General features: G+C 47.1%; 1 protein-coding gene across 1 annotated transcript in view; it reads right to left on the bottom strand.

The window, feature by feature from the left end:
- The window catches only part of LOC125466872 (cystathionine beta-synthase-like), a 48,451-nt gene extending 25,344 nt beyond the window's left edge, over positions 1–23,107 (bottom strand). The window contains exons 1-4 of the mRNA XM_048561981.1: positions 22,968–23,107; positions 21,173–21,279; positions 5,505–5,639; positions 4,060–4,139 (exon numbers count right to left, since the gene is read on the bottom strand). Of these exons, the coding sequence (XP_048417938.1) occupies positions 4,060–4,139; positions 5,505–5,639; positions 21,173–21,279; positions 22,968–23,107 (462 nt within the window). The remainder of the gene's footprint in view (positions 1–4,059; positions 4,140–5,504; positions 5,640–21,172; positions 21,280–22,967) is intronic.
- Between the last annotated feature and the right edge of the window lie 2,610 nt (positions 23,108–25,717).

The raw sequence follows: 25,717 nt of genomic DNA, 5'->3' as shown, positions 1-25,717 counted from the left end.
ACAAGGATACCTAAGTCAGGCTCCAACTCTGATTACAGTTCCACCTTCAACACTAGAATTTCAAATAAACTAGTCTCCAAACTGTGAGACCGAACTCCAACCTCTACAACTGGATCCTTGACTTCCTGACCCACAGATGCAATCTGAGAGAGTAGGCTACAGCACTTCCTCCACAACAATCCTCAATCCTCCCACAAGGCTGTGTACGCAGCCCTTTACCATATTCCCTGCACACTCAAGATTGTGTGACTAAATTTTGTCCTAACTCTATTTCCAAGTTCACTGATGACAACACCATTGTAGGCCACATCTCAAACAATAATGAGACAGAATATAGGAAAGAGATAAAGTGCTTGGTGGCATGGTGAAAAGATAACAACCTCTCACTTAAGTCAGCAAAATTAAAGAGCTGGAGATTGACTTCACAGAGCAAGGTGAAGCCATGCTCCTATTTACATCAATGGAGCGGAGGTGATGATAACTGAAAACATCAAGTTCCTAGGAGTGACAACCACCAATAATCTGTCCTGGTCCATCCACATCGATGCAATGGTCAAGAAAGCACAACAATGCTTCTAACTTTCTCACGAGGCGAACGAAATTCATCATGTCAGTAAAGATTTATCAACTTTTATAGATGCACTAGAGAAAGCATTCTATTGGGATACATCATGGATTGGTATGGCAACTGCTCTGCTCAGGGTCATAAGAAATGATAGAGTTGTGAACACTGCCCAGTCCATCATGCAAACCAACCTTCCATCCATTGACTCCAAATATACTTTTTGCTACCTCCAAAAGACAGCTTACAGAATCAAAGATCCCTCCCACCCCGGTTATAAGTTTTTTCAAATTCTTGGCAGAAGATACAAAAGCTAAAATACATAAACCAACAGATTCAAGAACAGCTTCTTCCTTGCTGTGATGAGATTTCTGAATGGATCTCTTAAATTTCAAATTTACTGTTGACCTCACTCTTTGTGAACCTTCTCTGTAGCTGTAACATTGTATTCCTAGCTTTGTTCTACTACCCTTATGTACTTTGTATTATCTGCCTGTACTGTATGTAGATCAAAACTTTTCACTGTACCTAGGCACTTGTGACAATAATGGAACAAGTCAAATCTAATCATACGTGGCACATAGGAAGATGATTATGGCTGTTGGAAGTCAGTCATCACAGCTCGAGGATGTCTTTGCAGAAGTTCCTTAGGTTAGTGCCCTAAGCCCAATCATCTTCAGCTGCCTCAGCATTGACCTTCTGTCCATCATAACATTAGAAATGAGGTTGCTTGCGGACGATCGCGCAATGTTCAGCATCATTCGTAACTCCTCAGATACTGAAGCAGCCCATGTTCAAATACAACAAGATCTGGACAATATCCAGTTTGGTTTGACAAGTGGCAAGTAATATTCGTGCCACAAAAATGGCAGGCAATGATCTTCTCAAAAAAGAGACACAGTCTAACCACCCTGACATTCAATGGTGTAACCCCACTATCAACATCCTGGGGATTAGCATTGACCACAATCTCAACTGTACTCACCAACTCAACACAGTGGCCACAAGAACAGGTCACAGATTAGGAACACTGCAGCAGGTAACTCACCTCCTGGATTCCCAAAGCCTATGTACAATCTCCAAAGCAGAGGTGAAGAATGTGATGGAATAATCCCCAATTGCTTGGATGGATGCAGCTCCAACAACATTCAAGAAGCTTGACACCATCCAAGACAAAACAACCTCACTTCTAATCTTACGATGGACGGAAGGTCATTGATGAAGCACTTGAAGATAGTTAGGCTTTGGGCACTAACTTGAGGAACTTCTGCAAAGACACCCTGATTGGCACCGCGTAAAAACATCCACTCCACCGGAGATGCTCAATAACTGAAGTGTGCACTACCTACAAGATGCACTGCGGTATTTCACCAAAGATCTTCAGACAACACTTTCGAAACCCACGATCATTTCCATCTAGAAAGACAAGGGCAGCAGATAACTGGAAACACCACCATCTGCAAGTTCCCCTCCAAATGACTCAGTATCCTGACTTGTACATGTATCACTATCACTGGGTGAAATTTCTGGAATTCCCTCCTTAAAGACATTTTGGGCACACCTACGGAATCAGAGCTGCATTGGTTCAAAAAGGCAGTTTGCCATCACGTTCTCAATGGCAACTAGGAATGGGCAATAATTACTGATTCGCCAGTGATGCCCATATTCCATGAGTGAATAAATTTTAAAAAACATTAGTTAAAGCCATTAACTTCTGAGTCACTGAAATGGCAATATGATTTTGTCTAACACTAATGCCGTGGTGAAATCTGCCTTTGATTAACATCTAACACATAATCATGCTCACTCTGCGTATGTGAGAAGAAATGTTAGCTAACAAAAAGTAGCTGGAGTTTTTAAATGCACATGCTTGCTTCACATACTCACTCCTTCAACATCCTAATATCCAGCACTTTTCCTCCAGGGATCCCACACAACATAACATGGAAGCAAACTTCATCCACCTTGATCATTTCTTCATTGTATTATCATCCAGAGAACTAGAGCTAGTATCTGTGGATCATGCTCAGAGATATTGTTTGACCCTAAGCAACACATAAATCCTTTGGAGCAACTAGTGAGCTGAAATCGCTAGGTATCTGCTCCGATTTCCATGTGAAATTTCTCAGCATCTAGTTTGTTCGCACATTTGTAAGATAGGAAGCTAAATATTAATGTGGTGAGTTGTGGCATTAATAAAGTGTTTAACAAGCTAAAATCCCACTTACTTGTCAACTCACTACAGCCTGGCAAGAAATTTGATTAATCTTTCATCACTAGGTTTTCAAACGTATCTTCTATCCTTGACCTTCTAGATGGTAGTGGTCCTGGTTTTGGATTGTATAGTCTAAGGATTTTTGGTGAATTTCTGCAGTGCATCTGGTAGATAGCTGTTGATGAACATTAATAGTGGATTGTGATGCTCAGAAAATGTTGTGGAATTCTACTCGCTGTACCTGTAGCTAAAGATTTTGCTGTTGCAAACATTTCTAATTTGCCACAATGCCTACACAGTTTGGGCAGTGGTCCTCACTGTTGCTGACAGAATAACACCACTAGTTGATTTTTGTCTCTTTCCGCCTCTATCACGTGTGAGGGAGTCTTCAGTGGATGAATGATATTCCCTGCTATATTATGAACATAGAGGAGGTGACGCAGAAGCCAAGAGTGGTGCAAAAGCAAAAAGAAAGAAGAAAGGGTTGTATCTGACTACCCAACTGTATTGCCCTATAGAATATACAGCCAGCATAGCACATATCAGAATGTTAATGAAGGAATGTGTATAAAATAGCCAATAAGTGGTGACCTAAGCAGCAGTGCCCACATCCTGCGAAAGAATGAAAATCAGTAAAATAAAAATAACTCTTTTCACCAAGCAGATAAAAGGGGAGTTCCTATATCTACAGTATATTTTAAAAAAAGAACCACTGTTCTGCATTCTCACTGTCTCAGTAGTTATTTAGGGGATGGCTGCTTTATAATGTCTCTCAATCAGTATGTCAGTACACCTTTAGGAGACATGCTGCTGATGTCATGGCATGTGAGGTGAGGAATATGAACTTCTTGAATTCCATCTTACCCTGGGGTTAATTGAAAATATGCTGTACCATTGTAATATAATAGCCTAGTGTTAATCAAAACACTGAATATATCTGTGAAAATAATGCTTGTATGGAATTGCGAACTGCAATTAACATCTTCTTGGATACTTTTATACCATAATGGCCATACCTCGTCTCCGAGGTTGAGACATAAATGAACATTACCACATCAGATAAAATATCCTGCAGGAGGCAAAAACTGCATCAATGCCCATAGTCATCTTTCATGACAGAAAGTCATTTTCAGATGGTCATCATATAAACCAAGGGTCGATATGGGCAGGAACTAATTGACTCGCAGCAGCAGCTGGAATAAAATGAAGTCCAACTGTGGGTTATTTCTGAATCAAGGCATGGCTTTCTCTTAGAATCAAGGATTCTTAATGTTATGTTCACCTTCTCTAAGCTCATCTTCTCTGGCATGACAATAATGCAACGATATCCTTTCACAGCAGCCACCAAGCCCAAACCAATGCCTGTGAAAATATGAACTGATGTCAATACCTTCAATCACTTTATGGCCAAGTGACAAAACTGATGAATCATTCTAATCTAATGATTTACCTGCTAGAATGTTAATACCTTTTTTTTTCTACAACTGATTTGCACAAGGAGAGTGAAAACTACAGTGTTATATCTCACAACGATCATACAATATGCCTTTAAGTGTCATGAAATCACCACTGAATCACGGCAGGTAACTTAATGGTAGAAAGGTCTCAGTCTCCGTCTTACTGAGGTCACATCCAGATTGCATGCTGAGGAAAGCTTGCAACAGTTTGTAATAAAATTCCTCAGTGTTAGCCTAAACATAGTGGCGCCTGGGATTGTAATATATTGAGAGACCAGGGCTGTAATGAATCTTTCTGTTACCGGAAAGATGAAAATGTTACTTGTTCTTATGCTATAGGAGATAACACAAACATTATTTTGTCAAGTAAATAGGCCCCATTGAAAGTCAAAAACCTATCGCTTGCATGTATATCTGACCAGTTCTGCCCTTCTCATACTTTCCAGTTAAGTGCATAGTTCATGAAATATGGAGAAATTTGCCACAAAATTCAATGCTGCAAACAACATTTAAAATGTAAATCAAATATGTGCATTCACAATCTTAGATCTCTAATCAATGTAATAATACAAAATTTTCTTCACCAATGACATTCCATTCTGGCAATAGTATTGATTGGCATAGGATGGAAGCTAATTGCAAAGTTGAAATATTGCACATTTGAAATGATGACTGATGGTTCCTATTCCAGTTACTGTCTTATTTGTATTGAATCTGTAATTTCAGTTCACTTGGCATGCATTCCAGAAACTGGGCTAAAATGTTGAAGCACAGGGCTCAGTGTGCAATGAGTTTGTAAGTACCATGTTTTGGGCTCATTTAACACATTTCTGCAGCAATGATTTTGATCAGGTTACTGTGATTGTTGTGTTATAAAGTTTAGACGCATGATGTTTCAACAAAGGGCATACTTAACCCATTGAATGTTAGAGAAGTTTGTTGCTCACTATGGATGCAAAATGGTCTCCAGGAATTTAACAAATGAACTAATTGGATAAAGATTGAGGAAGGCCGTAATGGCGTGCTTTGGACCAATTTTACTTTCAGGAAGCAGGCACAACATGTATCAATTGCTATTACACTTGCTCCAACAAGTTGGTAGGCTTCTGGTGAAGCCTTGTAGTTCAGCAGAACATCAAGAGAATAGGATAGAATCTGGATACATCACTGATGCTTATTCTGGAATTTCCTCATGGGCAACGTAGACTTCCATTTTGCGATAACCCACTTAGTCTCATTTTTCTTCAACTAATACTTTAACAATTCTTACCCGTGTTACCAGAGGTTGGTTCAATGATGACATCACCAGATTTCAGAACCCCTTGTTTCTCAGCATCTTCAATCATCCGTAAAGCAATGCGGTCCTTAATGCTTCCACCAGCACTAAAAAGCTCACACTTTGCCACTGGGAAAAATGTTCGACATGTAGCCTTAGCAAAGTTATGCTTCTAGTTAATTGTTTCTGATCTTATATCTATATATATGCCTAGTGCAAAGGTATTTTTTAAAAAATATGTAAATGCAAATAAAAAGTAGCACAATATTTTGAGTTAGTATCAAAATACAGAGTGGGATGTGGTGGCAGTAATGTTATTTTTAGAAAAATCTTGTTTTGAAATATTTTCTGAAGTAACCAAAAACAGCCCAGGTGCTAGGCTAGTGCTTTTATCACTAGGCTATTAACGCAGAGACCCAGGTAACATTATGGAGACCTGGTTTCAAACCATGTCACGGCAGATGGTGGAATTTGAACAAAATTTTTGTTTTAAAAGTCTGGAATTGAGAGTGTAGTAATGGCCATGAGACCATTGCCAGTTGTTGAGGAGAAAGTCATTCTGATTCACTAATGTCATTTGTCCTCACGATTTGACAGCTGCTGGTCTGGCCTACATGTGATTCCAGACCCACAATAATGTGGTTGACTCTTAACTGCCCTCTGGGCAATAAATGCTGACCTTGCCAGCAACACGCCAATTCTGTGCATGATGTTTTTTTTTAAAAATTGCCAGGCAAGCGATATTAAAATCACAGTGCACTCTATTATGAGGCTATCTCTACTGTTCAAATTGAGTCTGCTCTTCCATTCAGTGGATCATGACTGATCTGAAAACCCTAAACTCCATTTTCCTGCATCTTCCCTATAACCCATGATACCCTTCAAAAATAATGTCTATCTCAGCCTTGAATATACTTAATGAATTCTGGAAGTGAGTTTGCTCGCTGAGCTGGAAGGTTAGTTTTCAGACGTTTCATCACTTTTTTTTATTTGAAAAAATATACTTTATTTGTAAGATGTACAAAAAATAAAACATATTTATACACCTACCCAGTCATGCAAGTCACTCCGGGTAACCCAGGGGGTACATACACCAACTAAAGGAAAAAAAACAAAGAAGGAAAAAAACAAAGCAAAGAAAATACCCCGGCAGTCGTCACCCTGCACAGTCCCCGTTAGCCCCTTGACCAGTTGGGGGAGGTGCCAGCTGGGCCCAGTTACCAGAGAGGGCCCTGTTTTCCTATTCTGGACGAGGGGTTTCATATGGTGGTCTTTCTCCACCGCGCCTTGGCGTCGGCTGCCCCAAGCTTTAACGCGTCCCTCAGCACGTAGTCCTGGACCTTGGAGTGCGCCAGTCTGCAACACTCGGTCGGGGTCAGTTCTTTCAGCTGGCAGACCAGCACGTTGCGGGCAGACCAAAGAGCGTCTTTCACCGCATTGATGTTCCTCCAGGCGCAGCTGATGTTGGTCTCGGTGTGCATCCCCGGAAACAGCCCGTAGAGCACGGAGTCCCGTGTCACGGAGCGGTGGCGCAGAGATTCCAGGCATGCATAAAGGATCTCACTGGCAGAGCCCCTCTCACCGTCAGCCAAGCAATGTCCTTGTGCTTGTTTGAAAGTTCTGGCGATGAGGCATTCTGCCAAACGACTTTGGCAGTCTGCGTGGGAACCACACGACGGGACCCACCCTCTCCTTTTCCCGAAGGGTCTCGAGGATACTATGTGCTGACCACTGCCTGACGGCCTTGTGGTCAAAGGTGTTTCCTTTCAAAAATTTCTCCACAAAGGACAGGTGGTACGGAACGGTCCAACTACTTGGAGCGTTCCATGGCAACAAGGCGAGGCCCATCCTTCGCAACACCGGGGACAGGTAGAACCTCAGTAAGTAGTGACACTTGGTGCTTGCGTACTGAGGATCTACGCACAGCTTGATGCAGCCCCACACAAAGGTAGCTGTCAGGGCGAGGGTGGTGTTTGGTATGCCCTTTCCCGCATTTTCCAGGTCTTTATACATGGTGCCCCTGCGGATCCGGTCCATCCTCGACCCCCAAATGAAGTGGAAGATGGCCCAGGTGACCACAGTGGCGCAGATCCAGGGAATAGGCCAGGCCTGTGCCACATACAACAGTACCGAAAGCCCCTCGCACCTGACAACCAGGTTCTTACCCGTGATGGAGAGGGACCGCAGCGTCCACCTGCCCAACTTCTGCTTCAGTTTGGTGATATGCTCCTCCCAAGTCTTAGTGCACGCCCCAGCTCCACCGAACCAAACACCCAGCACCTTCAGGTAGTCCGTCCTGACGGTGAAAGGGATGAAGGAGCGGTCGTCACAGTTCCCGAAGAACATGACCTCGCCCTTCCCCCATGACTTTGGCACCCGAGGCCAGATCAAACTGGCTGCAGATGTCTAACAGCCTACTCACTGACCGACGATTGGTGCAGAAGACGGCGACGTCGTCCATGTAGAGGGAGGTCTTGGACTGCAGGCCTCCGCTGCCTGGAGTAGTCACGCCCTTCGGGCTCACTTCCTTCCTGATAGATGCGGTGAAGGGCTCCACACAGCACACAAACAAGGCAGGAGAGAGCGGGCAGCCCTGCCTGACTCCAGATCTGACGGGAAAACTGTCCGATTCCCACCTGTTGATTGAGACTGCGCTAACAATGTTGGTGTAGAGCAGCCGGATCCAATTGCGGATGCCCTCCCTGAGCCCCAATTTGGAGAGGAGGTTCCTCATGTAAGCATGAGAGACCCTGTTGAAGGCCTTCTCCTGGTCCAGGCTGACGAGGCAGGTGTCCACCCGCCTGTCCTGCACGTAGGCGATCGTATCCCTGATGAGCGCGAGGCTCTCAGCGATCTTCCTGCCTGGCACAGCACAGGTTTGGTCAGGGTGAATCAACGACTCTAGGACAGACCTGACCCGGTTGGCTATGAACTTGGCCAGGATTTAGTAGTCCACGTTCAATAGTGAAATGGGACGCCAATTCTTAATTTCTTCCCTCTCCCCCATCCTCTTGTAAATGAGGGTGATGATGCCCTTCCTCATGGACTTGCACATTTCCCCTGCCCGAAGCGCACTATCGTACACCTCCAATAGGTCCTGGCCGACCAGGCCCCACAGAACGGAATAGAGCTCGACCGGTAAGCCGTCGCTCCCGGGAGTCTTATTCCTCTCCAAGGACTTGCGGCCTCTGGTCAGCTCGTCCAGGGATATTGGCCGGTCCAGCCACTCCCTCGTGCTCTCGTCTAAGACCTCCGTGATAGACGACAGGAATGACTCAGAGGCCGTGCTGTCCGTGGGCTTCGTGTTGTACAGTCCAGCATAGAAGAATCTGCTGATCCTCAAAATGTCGGGCCGAGAAGATATCTCCAAGCCATCATCCTCCTTCAGCCGGCTAAGCACTGAGCTCTCTTTGTGCACCTTCTGAAAGAAGAAACACGAGCACGTCTCATCCTGCTCCACGGAACGGACCCTGGACTGGAAGATTATCCTGGAGGCCTCCATGGCGAAGAGCGAGGCTTGCTGGCCCCTCACCTCACGGAGGTCCTCCCTGACATCGACGCCCATCAACTGCAGAAGGAACAGGTTCTGCACACTTTTCTGGAGTCGCGACAGCTTTCCCCGCCTCTCTCTCACCTTCCGAACACCCTTGAGGACAATAAACCTCTTGATGTTCTCCTTCACCGTCTCCCACCCGTCGCCCGGAGATTCAAACAGGGGTTTCACGGCTCTCTGAGCGGCGTACTCCCTCTTAAGCTCCTTGACGTTCTCTGGCATCAACAGAGTCGTGTTGAGCTTCCACGTCCCCTTGCCGGCCGGCTGGTCGTCCTGTTAGTGACAGTCAGCCAGCAGGAGGCAGTGGTCAGAGAAGAACGCCGGCTCGACGCCGGTGGACCAGACCGAGAACGCCCGTGACACAAACAGGAAGTCTATCCTTGAGCGAATAGACCCGTCCGGCCGCGACCAGGTGTACCACCGCTGCGTTCCGTCTGCAGGGGTGCTGAAGACGTCGAGCAGCTTGGCGTCCTTCACTGTGCCCATGAGGAAGCTGGACGTGACGTCCAGTTGAGTCCTCCCACCCACTGTCCCCATGCCGGATCTTCCATCTGCATCGATGATGCAGTTGAAGTCTCCGCCTAGGATGACCGGCCTGGACGTAGCCAGCAGGGGTGGAAGCCGCTGCAGGACGTCCAACCGCTCACTCCGTACCGCTGGGGCATACACGTTGATCAGCCTCTGGGTAGTATTCCTGTAGGTGACATCAGCCACCAGGAGGGGCCCCCCCACCACCTCCTGAACTTGAGAGATGGTGAAGTTGAGCCCCCGCAGCAGAATAGCCAGGCCCGAGGAGCGACAGTCATTACCCCCCGACCAGATTGAAGGCCCACAGGTCCAAGCGCCGGACCATTTCCCGTGCCTGCTAAGGTGCGGTTTCCCACACTCCTGCAGAAACAGGAGGTCCGCCTTGACGGTGGTCAGGTAGGCAAACGTGGACACACATCTTGCGGTGGACTTGACGCTGCACACATTAATGCTCGCAACTCGTACCCCCATTGTGGGCAGTGACCGCAGTACCCTCCCCAAGTCCAAGGTCCAGCCCCTCCATCTGTCCCTTTATGCCCATTGCCTGGGCTAACTGCTGGACGCTCTCCGGGCTCAGGAAACCGTCCGTGCTGCCTTCTGGGTGGCATCCCCCCGTCGGGAGTACGGAGGCAGGAGAGTCTGGCTCTGGGTCAGGCTAGGGATGTGCTGTTTCCTCCTTCCCGCCTGGAAGTTCCGGGGGGCCCTCCAGTGCCCCAGCGGCACGTGACTGGGTGTCGGAGGGAACCTCAGGACGCCTCCTGTTGCCTGGGATCGTGGTGCTGCTTTCATTCTCCCTCGAGATCTTTAGCTTCTGCTTCGGGCGGGCCCTCTCCGAATCCCCCTCGACAGAGGAGCTCTTATAGCCCCCCTGTAGCTGCCTCTTCCCGCCTGATGGTTGCGGTTCCTGGGCCCGCCGACGCGCCTTCCTCCTCACTTTCCGGACTGTCGTCCACTCCACAGGGTCACCTGTCACCGCCTCCATCGACTCCAGGTTGTCGGGGTGGAGCGGAGCCTGGAGGGGCGCTTTGCTGGCCTCGAGTCCATCTTCCGGGGCAGGGCCCTCCTGCACGACCTGGCCCTCCTGCACATTAGTGGAGTCCTTGCTGGGCCCTGGTGCCTTCCTCTCCTCCGGCGGGGCTGGCCCCGCATTGCCCCTGCCGGCGACCTGGGCGTAGGTGGTCCCCCGCCGCGGGCATGCCCTAGAGAGGTGGCCCGCTTCCCCACAAAGGTTGCAGCTTTTCTCTTGTGGGCAATCCTTTGCAAGGTGTCCCTCCTCCCTGCAGTTCCTGCAGATGATGGCTTTGCAGTCGGCCACCACGTGACCTGACCTACCACAGGCATGGCAGACTTTAGGTTGCCCTGCGTAAGTCAGGTAGGCCTTGCTCCCGCCGATCGCGAAGCTGGACTGGGATGTGTATGATGTGCCCGTCCGCGCCCGTCCTCAGCGTCACCCTGACCTGCCTCTTACTGGTCCAGATCCTGAAGGGGTCCATGATGTCAGTTAGGTCCCCTTCCACCTTCACATACCTTCCAAGGAAGGTCAGGACATCAACTGCTGGCACATGCGGGTTGTACATGTGTACAGTCACCATGCAGCTCCTCTGCGCTGGCATCACAAACAGCGGGACAGCGGTCAATACAGAGAGGGGGCCCTCACCTCCTTTCTCCTTGAAAACCTCCAGGAAGCGCTCGCAAAGCTTGGTGCTCCTGAAGGTTACATCGTAAAAACCTCCTCCGGGGAATTCCTCCAGGCAGTAAATGTCCGCAGCAGCGAACCCACAACAGTCCAAAAGGACCCTCTTCATGAAGAAGGTGCGGTCCACAGGTGTACCTTCATCCACCTTCTTTACAGAAACACGGATGGTGTTCCGGACCCCCTGACCTGGGGCACGAGCACTCGCCGCAGCCATCGTTGCAGGTTGGCTGCTCCCCTGAACTATAGTTAGGCCAAAGCCAGCATTAAGATCCATCGGTTGCAAGGGTGCACAGCCAACCCGACGTCTTCCTTCTACCTCCAACACAGTCGCGCTCTCCTCCTCTTGGTCTACAAAAGAGTGGGTCTTTATTTTGTTCCAGATGTAAGCTGGTTCACTGAGCTGGAAGGTTTGTTCCCAGATGTTTCGTCACCATTCTAGGTAACATCATCAGTGAGCCTCCGACAAAGCGCTGTTGTTGTGTCCCGCTTTTTATTTATCTGTTTAGGTTTCCTTGGGTTGGTGATGTCATTTCCTGCATTGGTGATGTCACTTCCTGTTCTTTTTCTCAAAGGATGGTAGATTGGCTCCAAATCAATGTGTTTCCTAGGACAAGCCAAACAGAGACACACACGAGAATTCCTAGAAGCATGGCATTCCAACCGGAACTCCATTGACAAACACATTGATTTGGAGCCCATCTACCATCCTCTGAGAAAATGAACAGGAAATGACATCACCAACCCAAGGAAACCTAAACTGATAAATAGAAAGCGGGACATAACACCAGCGCTTTGTTGGAGGCTCACTGATGATGTTACCTAGAATAGTGACGACGTCTGGGAACAAACCTTCCAGCTCAATGAACCAGCTTACATCCAGAACAAAATAAGACCCACTCTTTTGTGGACCGAGGAGAGGAGAGTGCGACTGTGTTGGAGGTGGAAGGAAGACGTTGGGTTGGCTGTGCACCCTTGCAACTGGTGGATCTTAATGCTGGCTTCAGCCTAATGCTGGTTCAGGGGAGCAGCCAACCTGCAACGATGGCTGCTGCAAGTGCTCGTGCCCCAGGTCAGGGGGTCCGGAACACCATCCGCGTTTCCGTGAAGAAGGTGGATGAAGGTGCACCTGTGGACAGCACCTTCTTCATGAAGAGGGTCCTGTTGGACTGTTGTGGGTTCGCTACTGCGGGCATTTACTGCCTGCAGGATTTCCCTGGATGAGGTTTTTACGATGTAACCTTCAGGAGTGCCAAGCTTTGCGAGCGATTCCTGGAGGTTTTCAAGGAGAAATGAGGTGAGGGCCCCCTCTCTGTATTGACCGCTGTCCCACTGTTTGTGATGCCAGCGCAGAGGAGCTGTATGGTGACTGTACACATGTACAACACGCATGTTCCAGCAGCTGATGTCCTGACCTTCCTTGGAAGGTACATGAAGGTGGAATGGGACCTAACCGACATCATGGACCCCTTCAGGATCTGGACCAGTAAGAGGCAGGTCAGGGTGACGCTGAGGACGGGCGCGGACGGGAACATCGTACACCCACAGTCCAGCTTTGTGATCGGTGGGAGCAAGAGCTACCTGACCTACGCAGAGCAACCTAAAGTCTGCCATGCCTGTGGTAGGTCAGGTCACGTGGCGGCCGACTGCAAAGCCACCATCTGCAGGAACTGCAGGGAGGAGGGACACCTTGCAAAGGATTGCCCAAAAGAAAAAAACTGTAACCTTTGCGGGGTAGCGGGCCACCTCTATAGGGCATGCCCGCGGCGGGAGACCACTTACGCCCAGGTCGCAGGCAGGGGCAATGCGGGGCCAGCCCCCCCGGAGGAGAGGAAGGCACCAGGGCCCAGCAAGGACCCCACTAATGTGCAGAAGGGCCAGGTTATGCAGGAGGGCCCAGCCCCGCAGGATGTGCCCGAGGCCAGCAAAGCGCCCCTGCAGGCTCCACTCCCCCGCGACAACCCGGAGTCGATGGAGGCGGCGACAGGCGACCCAGGGGAGTGGACGATGGTCCAGAAAGCGAGGAGGAAGGCGCATCGGTGGGCCCAGGAACCGCAACCACCAGGCGGGAAGAGGCAGCTACAGGGGGGCTATAAGAGCTCCTCTGACGAGGGAGATTCGGAGGAGGCCCGCCCAAAGCAGAAGCTAAAGATCTCAAGGGAGAAGGAAAACAGCACCCCGCTTCCAGGTGACCGGAGGCGTCCTGAGGCTCCCTCCGACACCCAGTCAAGTGCCGCTGGGGCACCGGAGGGTGCCCCGGAACCTCCAGGCAGGAAGGAGGAAACAGCACGTTCCCAGCCTGACCCAGAGCCAGACTCTCCTGCCTCCGTACGCCCGACGGGGGGATGCCACCTGGAAGGCAGCACGGACGGTTTCCTGAGCCCAGAGAGCGTTCAGCAGTTAGCCCGGGCAATGGGCATGAAGGGACAGATGGAGGGGCTGGACCTTGGACTCGGGGAGGGTACTGCGGTCACTGCCCACAATAGGGGTACGAGTTGCGAGCATTAATGTGTGCAGCGTCAAGTCCACCGCAAGATGTGTGTCCACATTGGCCTACCTGACCACCATCAAGGCGGACCTCCCATTTCTGAAGGAGTGTGGTAGGTAGGGGAAATGGTCTGGCGCCTGGACCTGTGGGCCTTCAATCTGGTCGGGGGGTAACGACTGTCGCTCCTCGGGCCTGGCTATTCTGCTGCGGGGGCACAACTTCATCTCTCAAGTTCAGGAGGTGGTGGGGGGCACATCCTAGTGGCTGACGTCACCTACAGGAACGCTCCCCAGAGGCTGATCAACGTGTACACCCCAGCGGTACGGAGTGAGCGGTTGGCCGTCCTGCAGCGGCTTCCACCCCTGCTGGCTACGTCCAGGCCGGTCATCCTAGGCGGAGACTTCAACTGCATCATCGATGTTGATGGAAGATCTGGCGTGGGGACAGCGGGTGGGGGGAGTCAACTGGACGTCACGTCCAGATTCCTGATGGGCACGGTGAAGGACGCCAAGCTGCTCAACGTCTTCAGCATCCCTGCAGATGGAGTGCAGCGGAGGTACACCTGGTTGCAGCCAGACGGGTCTATTCGCTCAAGGATAGACTTCCTGTTTGTGTCACGGGCCTTCTCGGTCTGGTCCACCGGTGTCGAGCCGGTGTTCTTCTCTGACCACTGCCTTCTGCTGGCCGACTGTCACTTACAGGACGACCAGCCGGCCGGCAAGGGGATGTGGAAGCTCAACATGACTCTGTTGACGCCAGAGAACGTCGAGGAGCTTAATTGGGAGTACGCTGGTTGGAGAACCGTGAAAACTCTCTTTGACTCTCGGGGCGACTGGTGGGAGACGGTGAAGGAGAACATCAAGAGGTTCTTTGTCCTCAAGGGTGTTCGGAAGGTGAGAGAGAGGCGGGGAAAGCTGTCGCGACTCCAGAAAAGTGTGCAGAACCTGTTCCTTCTGCAGTTGATGGGGGTCGATGTCAGGGAGGACCTCCGTGAGGTGAGGGGCCAGCAAGCCTCGCTCTTCGCCATGGAGACCTTAGGATAATCTTCTGTGGAGCAGGACGAGATATGCTCACGTTTCTTCTTTCAGAAGGTGCACAAAGAGAGCTCAGTGCTTAGCCGGCTGAAGGAGGACGATGGCTCGGTGACGTCGTCTCAGCCCAACATTTTGAGGATCAGCAGATCCTTCTATACCGGACTGTACGACGCGAAGCCCACGGACAGCACGGACTCCGAGTCATTCCTGTCGTCTATCGCAGAGGTCTTCGACGACGGCACGAGGGAGTGGCTGGTCCGGCCGATATCCCTGGTCGAGCTGACCAGAGCCTTCAAGTCCTTAGAGAGGAATAAGGCTCCCGGGAGTGACGGCTTACTGTTCGAGCTCTATTCCGTTCTGTGGGACCTGGTCAGCCAGGACCTATTGGAGGTGTACGATAGTGAGCTTCGGGCAGGGGAAATGTGCAAGTCCATGAGGAAGGGCATCATCACCCTCGTTTACAAGAGGAAGGGGGAAGAGGGAAGAAATTAAGAATTGGCGTCCCATTTCACTATTGAACGTGGACTACAAAATCCTGACCAAGGTCATAGCCAACCGGGTCAGGTCTGTCCTGGAGTCGGTGATTCACCCTGACCAAACCTGTGCTGTGCCGGGCAGGAAGATCGCTGAGAGCCTCGCGCTCATCAGGGATACGATCACCTACGTGCAGGACAGGCGGGTGGACACCTGCCTCGTCAGCCTGGACCAGGAGAAGGCCTTCGACAGGGTCTCTCATGCTTACATGAGGGACGTCCTCTCCAAATTGGGGTTCGGGGAGGGCATCCACAATTGGATTCGGCTGCTCTACGCCAACATCGTTAGCGCAGTCTCGATCAACGGGTGGGAATCGGACAGTTTTCCCGTCAGATCTGGAGTCAGGCAGGGCTGCCCGCTCTCTCCTGCCTTGTTCGTGTGCTGTATGGAGCCCTTCACCGCATCCATCAGGAAGGACGTGAGCTTGAAGGGCATGACTATCCCAGGCAGTGGAGGCCTTCAGGTCAAGGCCTCCCTCTACATGGACGACGTCGCTGTCTTCTGCACCGATCGTCGATCGGTGAGTAGGCTGTTGGATATCTGTGGCCAGTTTGAACTGGCCTCGAGCGCCAAAGTCAATCGGGATAAGAGGAGGCCATGTTCTTCAGAAACTGGGATGACTGCTCCTTCGTCCCCTTCACCATCAGGACGGACTACCTGAAGGTGCTGGTAGTTGGTTTGGTGGAGCTGGGGCGTGCACTAAGACTTGGGAGGAGCGTATCACCAAACTGAAGCAGAAGCTGGGCAGGTGGACGCTCCGGTCCCTCTCCATCGCGGGTAAGAGCCTGGTTGTCAGGTACGAGGGGCTTTCAGAACTGTTGTATGTGGTGCAGGCCTGGCCTATTCCCTGGACCTGCGCCACTGCGGTCACCCGGGCCATCTTCCACTTCATTTGGGGGTTGAGGATGGACCGGATCCGCAGGGGCACCATGTACAAAGACATGGAAAATGGGGGCAAGGGCGTACCGAACGCCACCCTCGCTCTGACAGCTACCTTTGTGTGGGGCTGCATCAAGCTGTGCGTAGATCCTCAGTACGCAAACACCAAGTGTCACTACTTACTGAGGTTCTACCTGTCCCCGGTGTTGAAATGGATGGGCCTGGCCTCGTTGCCGCGGAACGCTCCGAGTAGTTGGACCGTTCCGTACCACCTGTCCTTTGTGGAGAAATTTTTGAAAGGAAACACCTTTGACCACAAGGCCGTCAGGCAGTGGTCAGCACGTAGTATCCTCGGGACCCTTCGGGAAAAGGAGAGGGTGGATCCTGTCGCGTGGTTCCCACGCAGACTGCCAAAGTCGTTTGGCAGAATGCCTCATCGCCAGAACTTTCAAACAAGCACAAGGACATTGCTTGGCTGGCGGTGAGAGGGGCTCTGCCAGTGAGATCCTTTATGCATGCCCGGAATCTCTGCGCCACCGCACACTGTCCTCGAGGCGGCTGCGGCGGTGACATGACTGTTGATCACCTCCTTCTGGAGTGTGCCTATGCGCAGGAGGTCTGGAGGGGGATGCAGTGGTATTTGTCGAGGTTTGTCCTGAGCAGCTCCGTGACGCGGGACACCGTGCTCTATGGGCTGTTTCCCAGGACGCACACCGAGACCAACATCAACTGCGCCTGGAGGAACATCAATGCGGTGAAAGACGCTCTTTGGTCTGCCTGCAACTTGCTGGTCTGCCAGCTGAAAGAACTGACCCCGACCGAGTGTTGCAGACTGACGCACTCCAAGGTCCAGGACTACGCGCTGAGGGACGCGTTAAAGCTTGGGGCAGCCGACGCCAAGGCGCGGTGGAGAAAGACCACCATATGAAACCCCTCGTCCAGAATAGGAAATCAGGGCCCTCTCTGGTAACTGGGCCCAGCTGGCACCTCCCCCAACTGGTCAAGGGGCTAACGGGGACTGTGCAGGGTGACGACTGCCGGGGTATTTTCTTTGCTTTGTTTTTTTTCTTCTTTGTTTTGTTTTTTTTCCTTTAGTTGGTTTATGTACCCCGGGTAACCCGGAGTGACTTGCATGACTGGGTAGGTGTATAAATGGTTTTTTTTGTACATTCTATGAATAAAGTATATTTTTTCAAAATTAAAAAAAGTGACAAAACGTCTGAAAACTAACCTTCCAGCTCCGTGAGCAAATTCACATCCAGAACCTCAACCTGAGCTACAAATCTTCTCAAAACTCGCTAATACTTATTGAATAGCCTCATCAGTTGAGTGCAGATTTCCACCATTTCACAGCCCTCAGAGAGAAGAAATTCCTCCTCATCTGTCTTAAATGTGCAACCCCTTATTCTGAAATTATGTCATCTAGTCCTTGATTCTCCCACAAGAGGAAACAATCTTTTCACATCTACCCTGATGACTCCTCTAAGAATCTTTTAAATTTAACAAGATCACTTAACATTCTTCTACATTCCGTTGAGAGCAGGCCCAATCTATGCAACATCTCCTCGTATGACAATCCTTTCCATATCTGGTATTATGAAAATGAACACTCTTTGAACTGTAGATTTTGGTGTGTTCATCGAGCTCCATGGGCACACCAACATCTACAACCAGCACCCAAGTTACAAATCTTCACTCAAACCCTGAATTTTTTGAAATGAATCCAATGACAGTGTACCTTTCCTTAGCTAAGGGTTTCTGAAGAAGGGTCTCGGCTCAAAACGTCAGATTTCCTGCTCCTATGATGCTGCTTGACGTGCTGTGTTCATCCAGCTCTATACATTGTTATCTGGGCTCAAAACTGTTCAGTTTTCCAGCTGTGGTCCGACTAGTGTTTTGCACAACTTTAGCAACATCTCACTACTTTTATATTTCCAGCCCTATAAAATATACCTAATTAATATAATGTAATAAACAGCACCTTCTTTATGACAAGAGCTTCTTCTCATTAGACTAGCAAGTTATTTTCCTCTACATCACTAGACGAGACAGATCCTGCAGATCCTCAAGCTGAAAGAGAATGGTGGCAATACATTTACTTTATCTGGAGCAAAAGTACAGAGAGCTCATACATTTTGAGCTAACGTAGACTAGGTGACTGTTTTGCTGAGCAGTCTAATGACTAGCCCAACATTCTGCTCACTGCCTATTTCAAATTGTCTAAAATGCCCATCCTAGGCCACCTCAGAATATGAATTTGAGGAACTTCCTAGTGGGCATGATTCAGGAATGCAATGGAATATTCTCAACGTGCCTGCAAGTCTAGAGTCTTAACAACAGTCAAGAAACTTGCACAATTGAGGACAAATTATTGGCAGCGTATACACTATCACAACATACAATAATACTTTGGTAGCAATGTATGACATCTGCACAATACACTGTAGCAACTCACCAAGTTGGAGAGGTGATCGTCTAGTGGCATTATCACTGGACATTAACCAATTAATGTTCCAGGGACCTAGGTTCGAATCTCGCTATACTAGATGGTGGAATTTGAATTCAATAAATATCTGGAATTAAAAGTCTATTCATGACCATGAATCCATTGTCGATCGTCAGGAAAACACATCTGGTTCACAAATGTCCTTTAGGGACGGAAATTGCCATCTTTACCTGATCTGAACTATATGTGTCTCCAGATCCACAGCAATGTGGTTGACTCTTAACTTCCTTCTGAGCAATTAGAGATGGGCAATAATTGCTGCCTAGCCAGAAATGTCCTCATCCCGTGAATGAACAAAGAAAATAAAAAGAATCCAAATCTCCTTTCACAGCATCTTCCAAACTCACAATCTCCACCACCTAAAGGGCAACGGGTACTTGGAAATGCTGTCACCTGCATGCTTCCCCCCATGTTATTCACTGTCATAAACTGGAACTCCCTTCCTAACAGCATTTTGTGTTTTCCATACCTCTAGGACTACAGCAGGTCAAAAAGGCAGTTAAGCAGCACATACGTGAAGACCATTAAGGATGTGCAATAAATGCTGACCTATTCAGCAATGCCCACATCCAATGACCAAGTGGAAAAAAGCATTCCTTCACTGTTTGAAAGCTCAGAACTCCTCCTCTAACAATATTACAGATGTACCGTCATCTTTTTGACTGAATCTATTCAAGAAACTATTAACTGCACTTGTTCAAGGGCAATTAGATATGGGCAATTAATGTTGGCAAGAGACAAATAAACTGCAGATGCTGGAATTAATGGTAGACACACAGGAAGCTGGAAGAACACAGCAAGCTAGGCCACATCTAGAGGAGAAGAAAAGTCACTGTTTCGGGCATTACCCTTCTTCAGGGCTGTGTGTCAGTAGGGGCAGTTGAAGATAAAGGCGGGGGAGGGGAATAGCAGAATGCTGGTGATAGTGGACACTGGTAATCAGTCTGATCTGGCTGGTTGATGGGAGGGATAAATCTGGTTGGTAGCTGGAATGGAAGGTCAGTAAGTGGAATGGAAGGGAGAAGGTGGGGTTGGATAGAGAGCTGGGGGATGTGTTGGAAGGTTATTTGAAATTAGAGAACTCAATGTTGAGTCCTCTGGGCAGTTGAATGCCAAGGTGGAAGATAAGGTGTCGTTCCTCAAATTTGTATTCTGAATTGTTGCGACACTGGAGGAGGCCGAGAATGGATATGTCAGGGGGTGGGGGGGTGGGGGGGTTCAAATAGGCAGTGAGCAAGAGTTTGGGCTGGTTATTAGACTGATCAGCAAAACAGTTACCCAGTCTACGTTTAGGCTCACCAATGTAGAGAAGACCACTTTAAGAGCATTGCATGCAATAGACTAAGTTGGAGGAGATTTGGGTGAAACTCTGTCTCACCTGGAAGGACTGTTTAGGACTCTGGATGGAGGTGAGGGAGGTGGTGTGTGGACAGGTGTTGCATCTTTTTTGGTGTGGTGGTGGCAGTAGTTGCAGGAGGAAAAGGAGAGTGGGAGGGTAGTGGGCTGGGGAGTTGGGTGGAGGATTGGCTGGGGGGTGAAGGGTGTGGGAGAGATGAGGAAGAAAGGAGGGAGGGGAGGTGGACAGAAGAGGAGGGAGAGGTATGCTGATATCTGACCTCGAACTCTGAAGCTGAGCAATCTGTCCAATCCCACTTCCTCCCTTGCATTCCTCCTACCCTTCCTTCCAGCTACCAACTGATTCATCCCACCCGTCATCCAACCAGATCATACTTACTACCGATGTCGACCCATCACCACCATTCTGCTACGTCCCACACTCCCACCTCTCTTTACCTGCAGCTATCCCCTATCCCCACATCCAGTCCTGAAGAAAGGCAATACCCAAAACGGTGCCATCTCCTTTCCGATCAATGTTGGCAACACTTCCCAGTGGCCCTTACATCTGAAGAATGATTTTTGTTTTAAATCTTGCCTGACCATTTTCATTGTTCTGCCAAAAATAAGTGTGAGATAATGTTCATATCAGGTGACAGACGTTTTATGTAAAAGATTGCAATTGATATTCTAAAGGTTAGTAAAATAAATTTAGTTCAGCTTTCATTTTATGGAACATTGACTTTAAAGATGCATTTTCATATGAAATTTACTGACAAAAAAATTACAAATAAATTACATTTTGTTTAAAGCAAAAGCCTTTCCTCATTAGACCACCATTGGAGTGTAACCTTCAAGTTTTGATCTGAATATAATATAATTTTTCTTCCTTGTTATACAGTGACTCAGAATGTACCAATAATTGATGCTAGAACAGAATGACTGCAACACAAGCCCGACAAGCTGAAATACAGCGCAAGACTCCCCGTTGTGCTTTGTCTTTATCTACTACAACTACACAAAATAATATTTTGGAAGATCCAGGTATATCCAAAAACTGAAGCTCAAATATCTGGAATGAAAACAATGAGATTTCACTCAATGTTACTTACGTAGCTCACATTTAAGTCCATATTCTTTTGCAATATTGTTCATTCGGATGAGGGGAGTGTTACCAATTTTAGAGAGGACGTTAGGCAAGATCTTGGATGAATCCTTTCTGTAAAAAGGACAAATATGCAGAATGTAACCGAATGCTTTGATACCATTTCAATACATCTGCGCTGTGTGTCCAAAATTAAATGCAGCGCTCGGTGTGCTATTTAGTCAAGGTCCAGGGTTTGATCTCTGATTTAAAATGAGTCTGAAAAGTCCCCTGTAAAAACCAAAGAAAGAATGCTATGGGAGCTATAAAATGAAACTACAGTGTTGCTTAGAAGACGAATTGAGAAATGTCCCCACATGCCTAGATGAATGCAGGTCCAAGTGCAATCAAGATTCTCAGAACGATCTAAGATAAAACAATCTGTTTCATTTACTTCCCCCACAATTGGTGCACTGTACCCACAGTGGGTGCCATCCGTGCAACATGCACTGCAGAAATTCAACGTGCCCGCTTTACCAGGGCTGTAGCCTATACCACTGAGAAAGGCAAGTACAGCAGTCACATGGAAATACTCTTAACTACAAATTCCTCTTCAGGTTACTCAACTTTCTAACTTGGGCATATGTTACCATTCCTTAATCCTTGAACTCTCTGCCCATATGGAAACACATTGATCATATAAAATGCTGCAGTTTATAAAAGAGACTGGCCATCATTTACTAAAGATGACCCTGAGGATGGGTAATCAATGTTGGCCCTATCAGTGATGCCCGTATTTCATGAATGAATGACTGAATGAATGAATAAAAAAATGCCTCCCATGTACAACTGAGGCAATTCTGCAAATAAAGAAAAGGTTATAGTTTTAAAAAGAAAATGGGGCAGATAATGAATTTGTTATCATACACTGTTTCATTGGGCTGAATAATACCATATGTTGGGAGGCAGATTTTCTGCACTTTTGGGTCAGATGTCCTGCCCTAGAGAGCTCTCCAGCACTTTAGACAGACCTGTGTGGCACTGAATCAGGAGTGGAGTTAACTTTTGCAGTTGTTAATCAGGCTAGTCTGGCAAGCCCTTGTGAGGAGAGATTAGAATGAAGAAACTGGGACTCGAAGGTTTGAAAGGTTTTTGTGGGGATGACAACCAGATTAAGCCTTATGGGCCCTTCTGAAAGGCCCACATCAAACCGTCAGTTTGGCAACTTGGCATAGGCCAGTAAAGGGCTAGCGATCATGGGATGAGGCCTTTAAGTGGGCATTAATTGTGGCTACACTGTCCACTGGATTTAATAAGCTCCCCCACCCTGGCAAGCAAGCATTAAATCCAATCCTTTGGGTTTCAGTTAATGACCACCAACCATTCAATTGACACTACCTTATGTTAACAGGCCTTTGATTAGATTACAATCAGTTGTAATCAATTGTGTATACGCTGTTAGATTTTGTGAGGATTCCACTTGGTGAAATCGATACTGATAATGCATTACATTTTTACTCAGAGGAGCTAGTTGAGCAAACGGAGAATTACACCAGAACAGCTAATTCTGTGACCGTCACTTGTGCACGTATACTGAGGGAAGTTGGACTTTAATACTACAAAGACAATCGCTTTGTTAATCTCTATTGCATGCACATAAAAATAAGTGAATTCACTGAATATGATCCCCAAAAAGCTTCTACTACACAAAGGGACTTGAATTTATCTGACACTTAGAAAGTAAAACTATTTGTTATATGACTTCAATGACACATGGCCTTGTTGCTGTGAAGCTACTTCTCTTAAGAGTATGTAATACCTACAGCTCATCTTGAGTGTGGGGAGATTTGGATGGTGGCACCCCCAGGCTCCAGGTGCAGCGCGATGGAAGGTCTGGCATTCTTGTCTGCTGACTTCCCTGCATTTGATTCTCTTTCATTTTGTTGGCCTGTTCAGACGTCATCATGTGATCAATGAAGTTAAAAACAAAGCTTGTTTAATCTGCAGAAAAAAAAGAGAAAGATTTTTCTCAGCGTCCTCTATGTATCCAATCTTGATTAATAACTCATTTGATAAAAGTTCTGCTCTTTGTGCAACTGAATCATGCAAACTAAATCAGTCCTCAGTTCAGCTTCCAGAATGCAGTTAGTTTCTGATAGCCAAGGTGAGGATAATATTACGCTGGAAAAAGTCAGCAGGGCAAAAGATACCTGGATCAGGTGGCATCTATGAAGAGAAACAGAGTTAATACTTCATGCTGAAATGGCCTTTCATTAGTTTGGATGAAAGATCATATTCAAAGAAACACTGACTGTTTCCCTCCACAGACGCTGCCTGTACTGTTGAGTGTTTCCAGCACTTTGTTCTTCTTTATTTTAGATCTCCAGCATCCACAGAAATTTTCTTTTGTGCCACCCAATGATAATTTACTATCTCCATGCCCTTTTTAAGATGGAGAAAACTCAGTCAGCATTCTCACCCATGATTCTTATTCTATGATCCTAATATTGGTGATTATGGGGTAGAGCTTTTCTCGACTGCCTGGGCATGAAATGTTGTCTAGAGTGAGAGCAGAGTGGAGTGAAACTTGTTAAGGAGGATAAGAATAGAGCTTACTTGATGTTCTTTCTACTTAAAGTACCGATGGAGTTACATGATGAGCCATGCTCAACTTTACTTCAACCTTTGACTCAGTCGGCTACAACATCATCCTGCAAAGTTTCTCTTCTGTTACTGATCTGGTCATTGCTATGAATCTGCAACACTGGCTTCATTTCACACACTGGTGCCAGAACCACTTAATGATCTTTGTTTGACCTCCTATTACTACTCAACTAGGTGGTGCCACTCTGCAACATCATCAAAACATGAATATTAGGTTGCGCCTGTACACATGTCGAGTTGGCAGCGCAGCTGTCACCAACTCCCCTGCTTCCACTTCTTTGCCAAAAATCTACCCCCAGATAACAGTGATTTGCATCCAATAAATGCTGCAAAGCCTGAAACCATAACATGAAGTCACTTCTCGGTGTCCCTGTCATATTCCTTGCAACTTGAAGTCATACATGATTCCTAACTGAACTTCTGACCATGTAATCTCTACATTACAAAGATCGCCTCCGTGCACCTCTGCAATATCATTTGCTTTTCCCTCTGCCTCAGTATACAAGTTATTGAAACTCACTTCCATTTCTTTATTACCTCCAAACTCAATTGTTCCAAACTGGAAGGTAAAACATTTAGTCAACCTACAAAAATACCATTTTTGCCTTATTATTGATTTTCACCTGATTACAGTACTTTGAAACATTTAGAAATATACTTCTATGTTAGAGGTGCTATATAATTGCAAATTGTTTTTGATGATCTACTTTCTACCATAGGAAGTTGACTGACGTTTCTGGGCAATACACTCACAGATTTGCAAGTCCCCAACATGAATACAATGGATTTTGGAGAGTCAGCAGGTCATTTCACTGTGGAGGAACCTTCAGCCAGGCTGATTTAACACTGAAGTGGTGAGCACTCTGAAATGGAGTTCTGAATAGCAAACAAGATTCCACAGAACAATTCAAAATATCTGAACCATTAAGCAAACATAGCCTGAATTAGGTTTTAAATGTCTTGACATAGCACTTTAAGGTAATATATATATATAAAATATTCCCTGTTGTGATTGGAAAATTTCCCTGACAGGATAATATAATTTGATATTTCAATAACAAGGCAAAAATTTCCTTGCAATATTTTAGACCCTGTAAATTCATGTGTTCTTGATAAATCAATTTAGACATGATGCAATCATTGAGTTTCAACAGACCAGTAATTTAAATCATTCTCACACACTTTGTATATCAAAAGACAATCACTTTTTCAAGCTTCTGAATGATCAGAATTAATTATCATAATTAATGCTAAGACAACACATTTTGTCAACACGTTTGTTGATTGCAGTTGTTACTGGCAGCTGTAATTATCAATTAAAAGAAAAATAAATGTACTTGGAAAAAATTATTGATATAAATCTCGTTCACTCTAACCTCACCTGGAGAATAAGTGGTTAAATTCTGATGGCTTTCTTCTGAAACAGATACAAGGCAATGTGTAGAGAGAGGGAAGTTCGATTCCTTCTGAAACGTTTTGGTCTGGCATCAACAATTAGAAAGTTTAAATGCTTATCTTGTATCCAATGGGTTCGCAGCTTGGTGAACCCTCCTACTTTTTTTTGTTTTTTTTACTGTGCATCAATATAATGTTTTTGCATTCGCAGCATAATTTGGATTTTCTGACTGCTTCACCCTAGTTTTTTAATTGTTTATTGGCAAAAGAACAGGTTGGACAAAGGAATACAGGTACATTTCTATGGTCTAGAATGCAAAATGTAAGACAACAGTCACACAACACCAGGTTATAGTCCAACAGGTATATTTGAAATCACAAGCTTTCAGATCATAGTTCCTTCATCAGGCGAGATAAAAGCATACAGAAACAGAATTTATAAACAGAGAAATGAAGGGTAAAGAGATCAAAAGATCACAAAAATGGTGTGAGTGGAGTGCCGAAGAATAAGTCT

The sequence above is a fragment of the Stegostoma tigrinum genome, chromosome 32, assembly GCF_030684315.1.
Source record: "Stegostoma tigrinum isolate sSteTig4 chromosome 32, sSteTig4.hap1, whole genome shotgun sequence".
NCBI classification, from domain to species: domain Eukaryota; kingdom Metazoa; phylum Chordata; class Chondrichthyes; order Orectolobiformes; family Stegostomatidae; genus Stegostoma; species Stegostoma tigrinum.
This window is presented reverse-complemented; position numbering and strand designations above follow the sequence as displayed.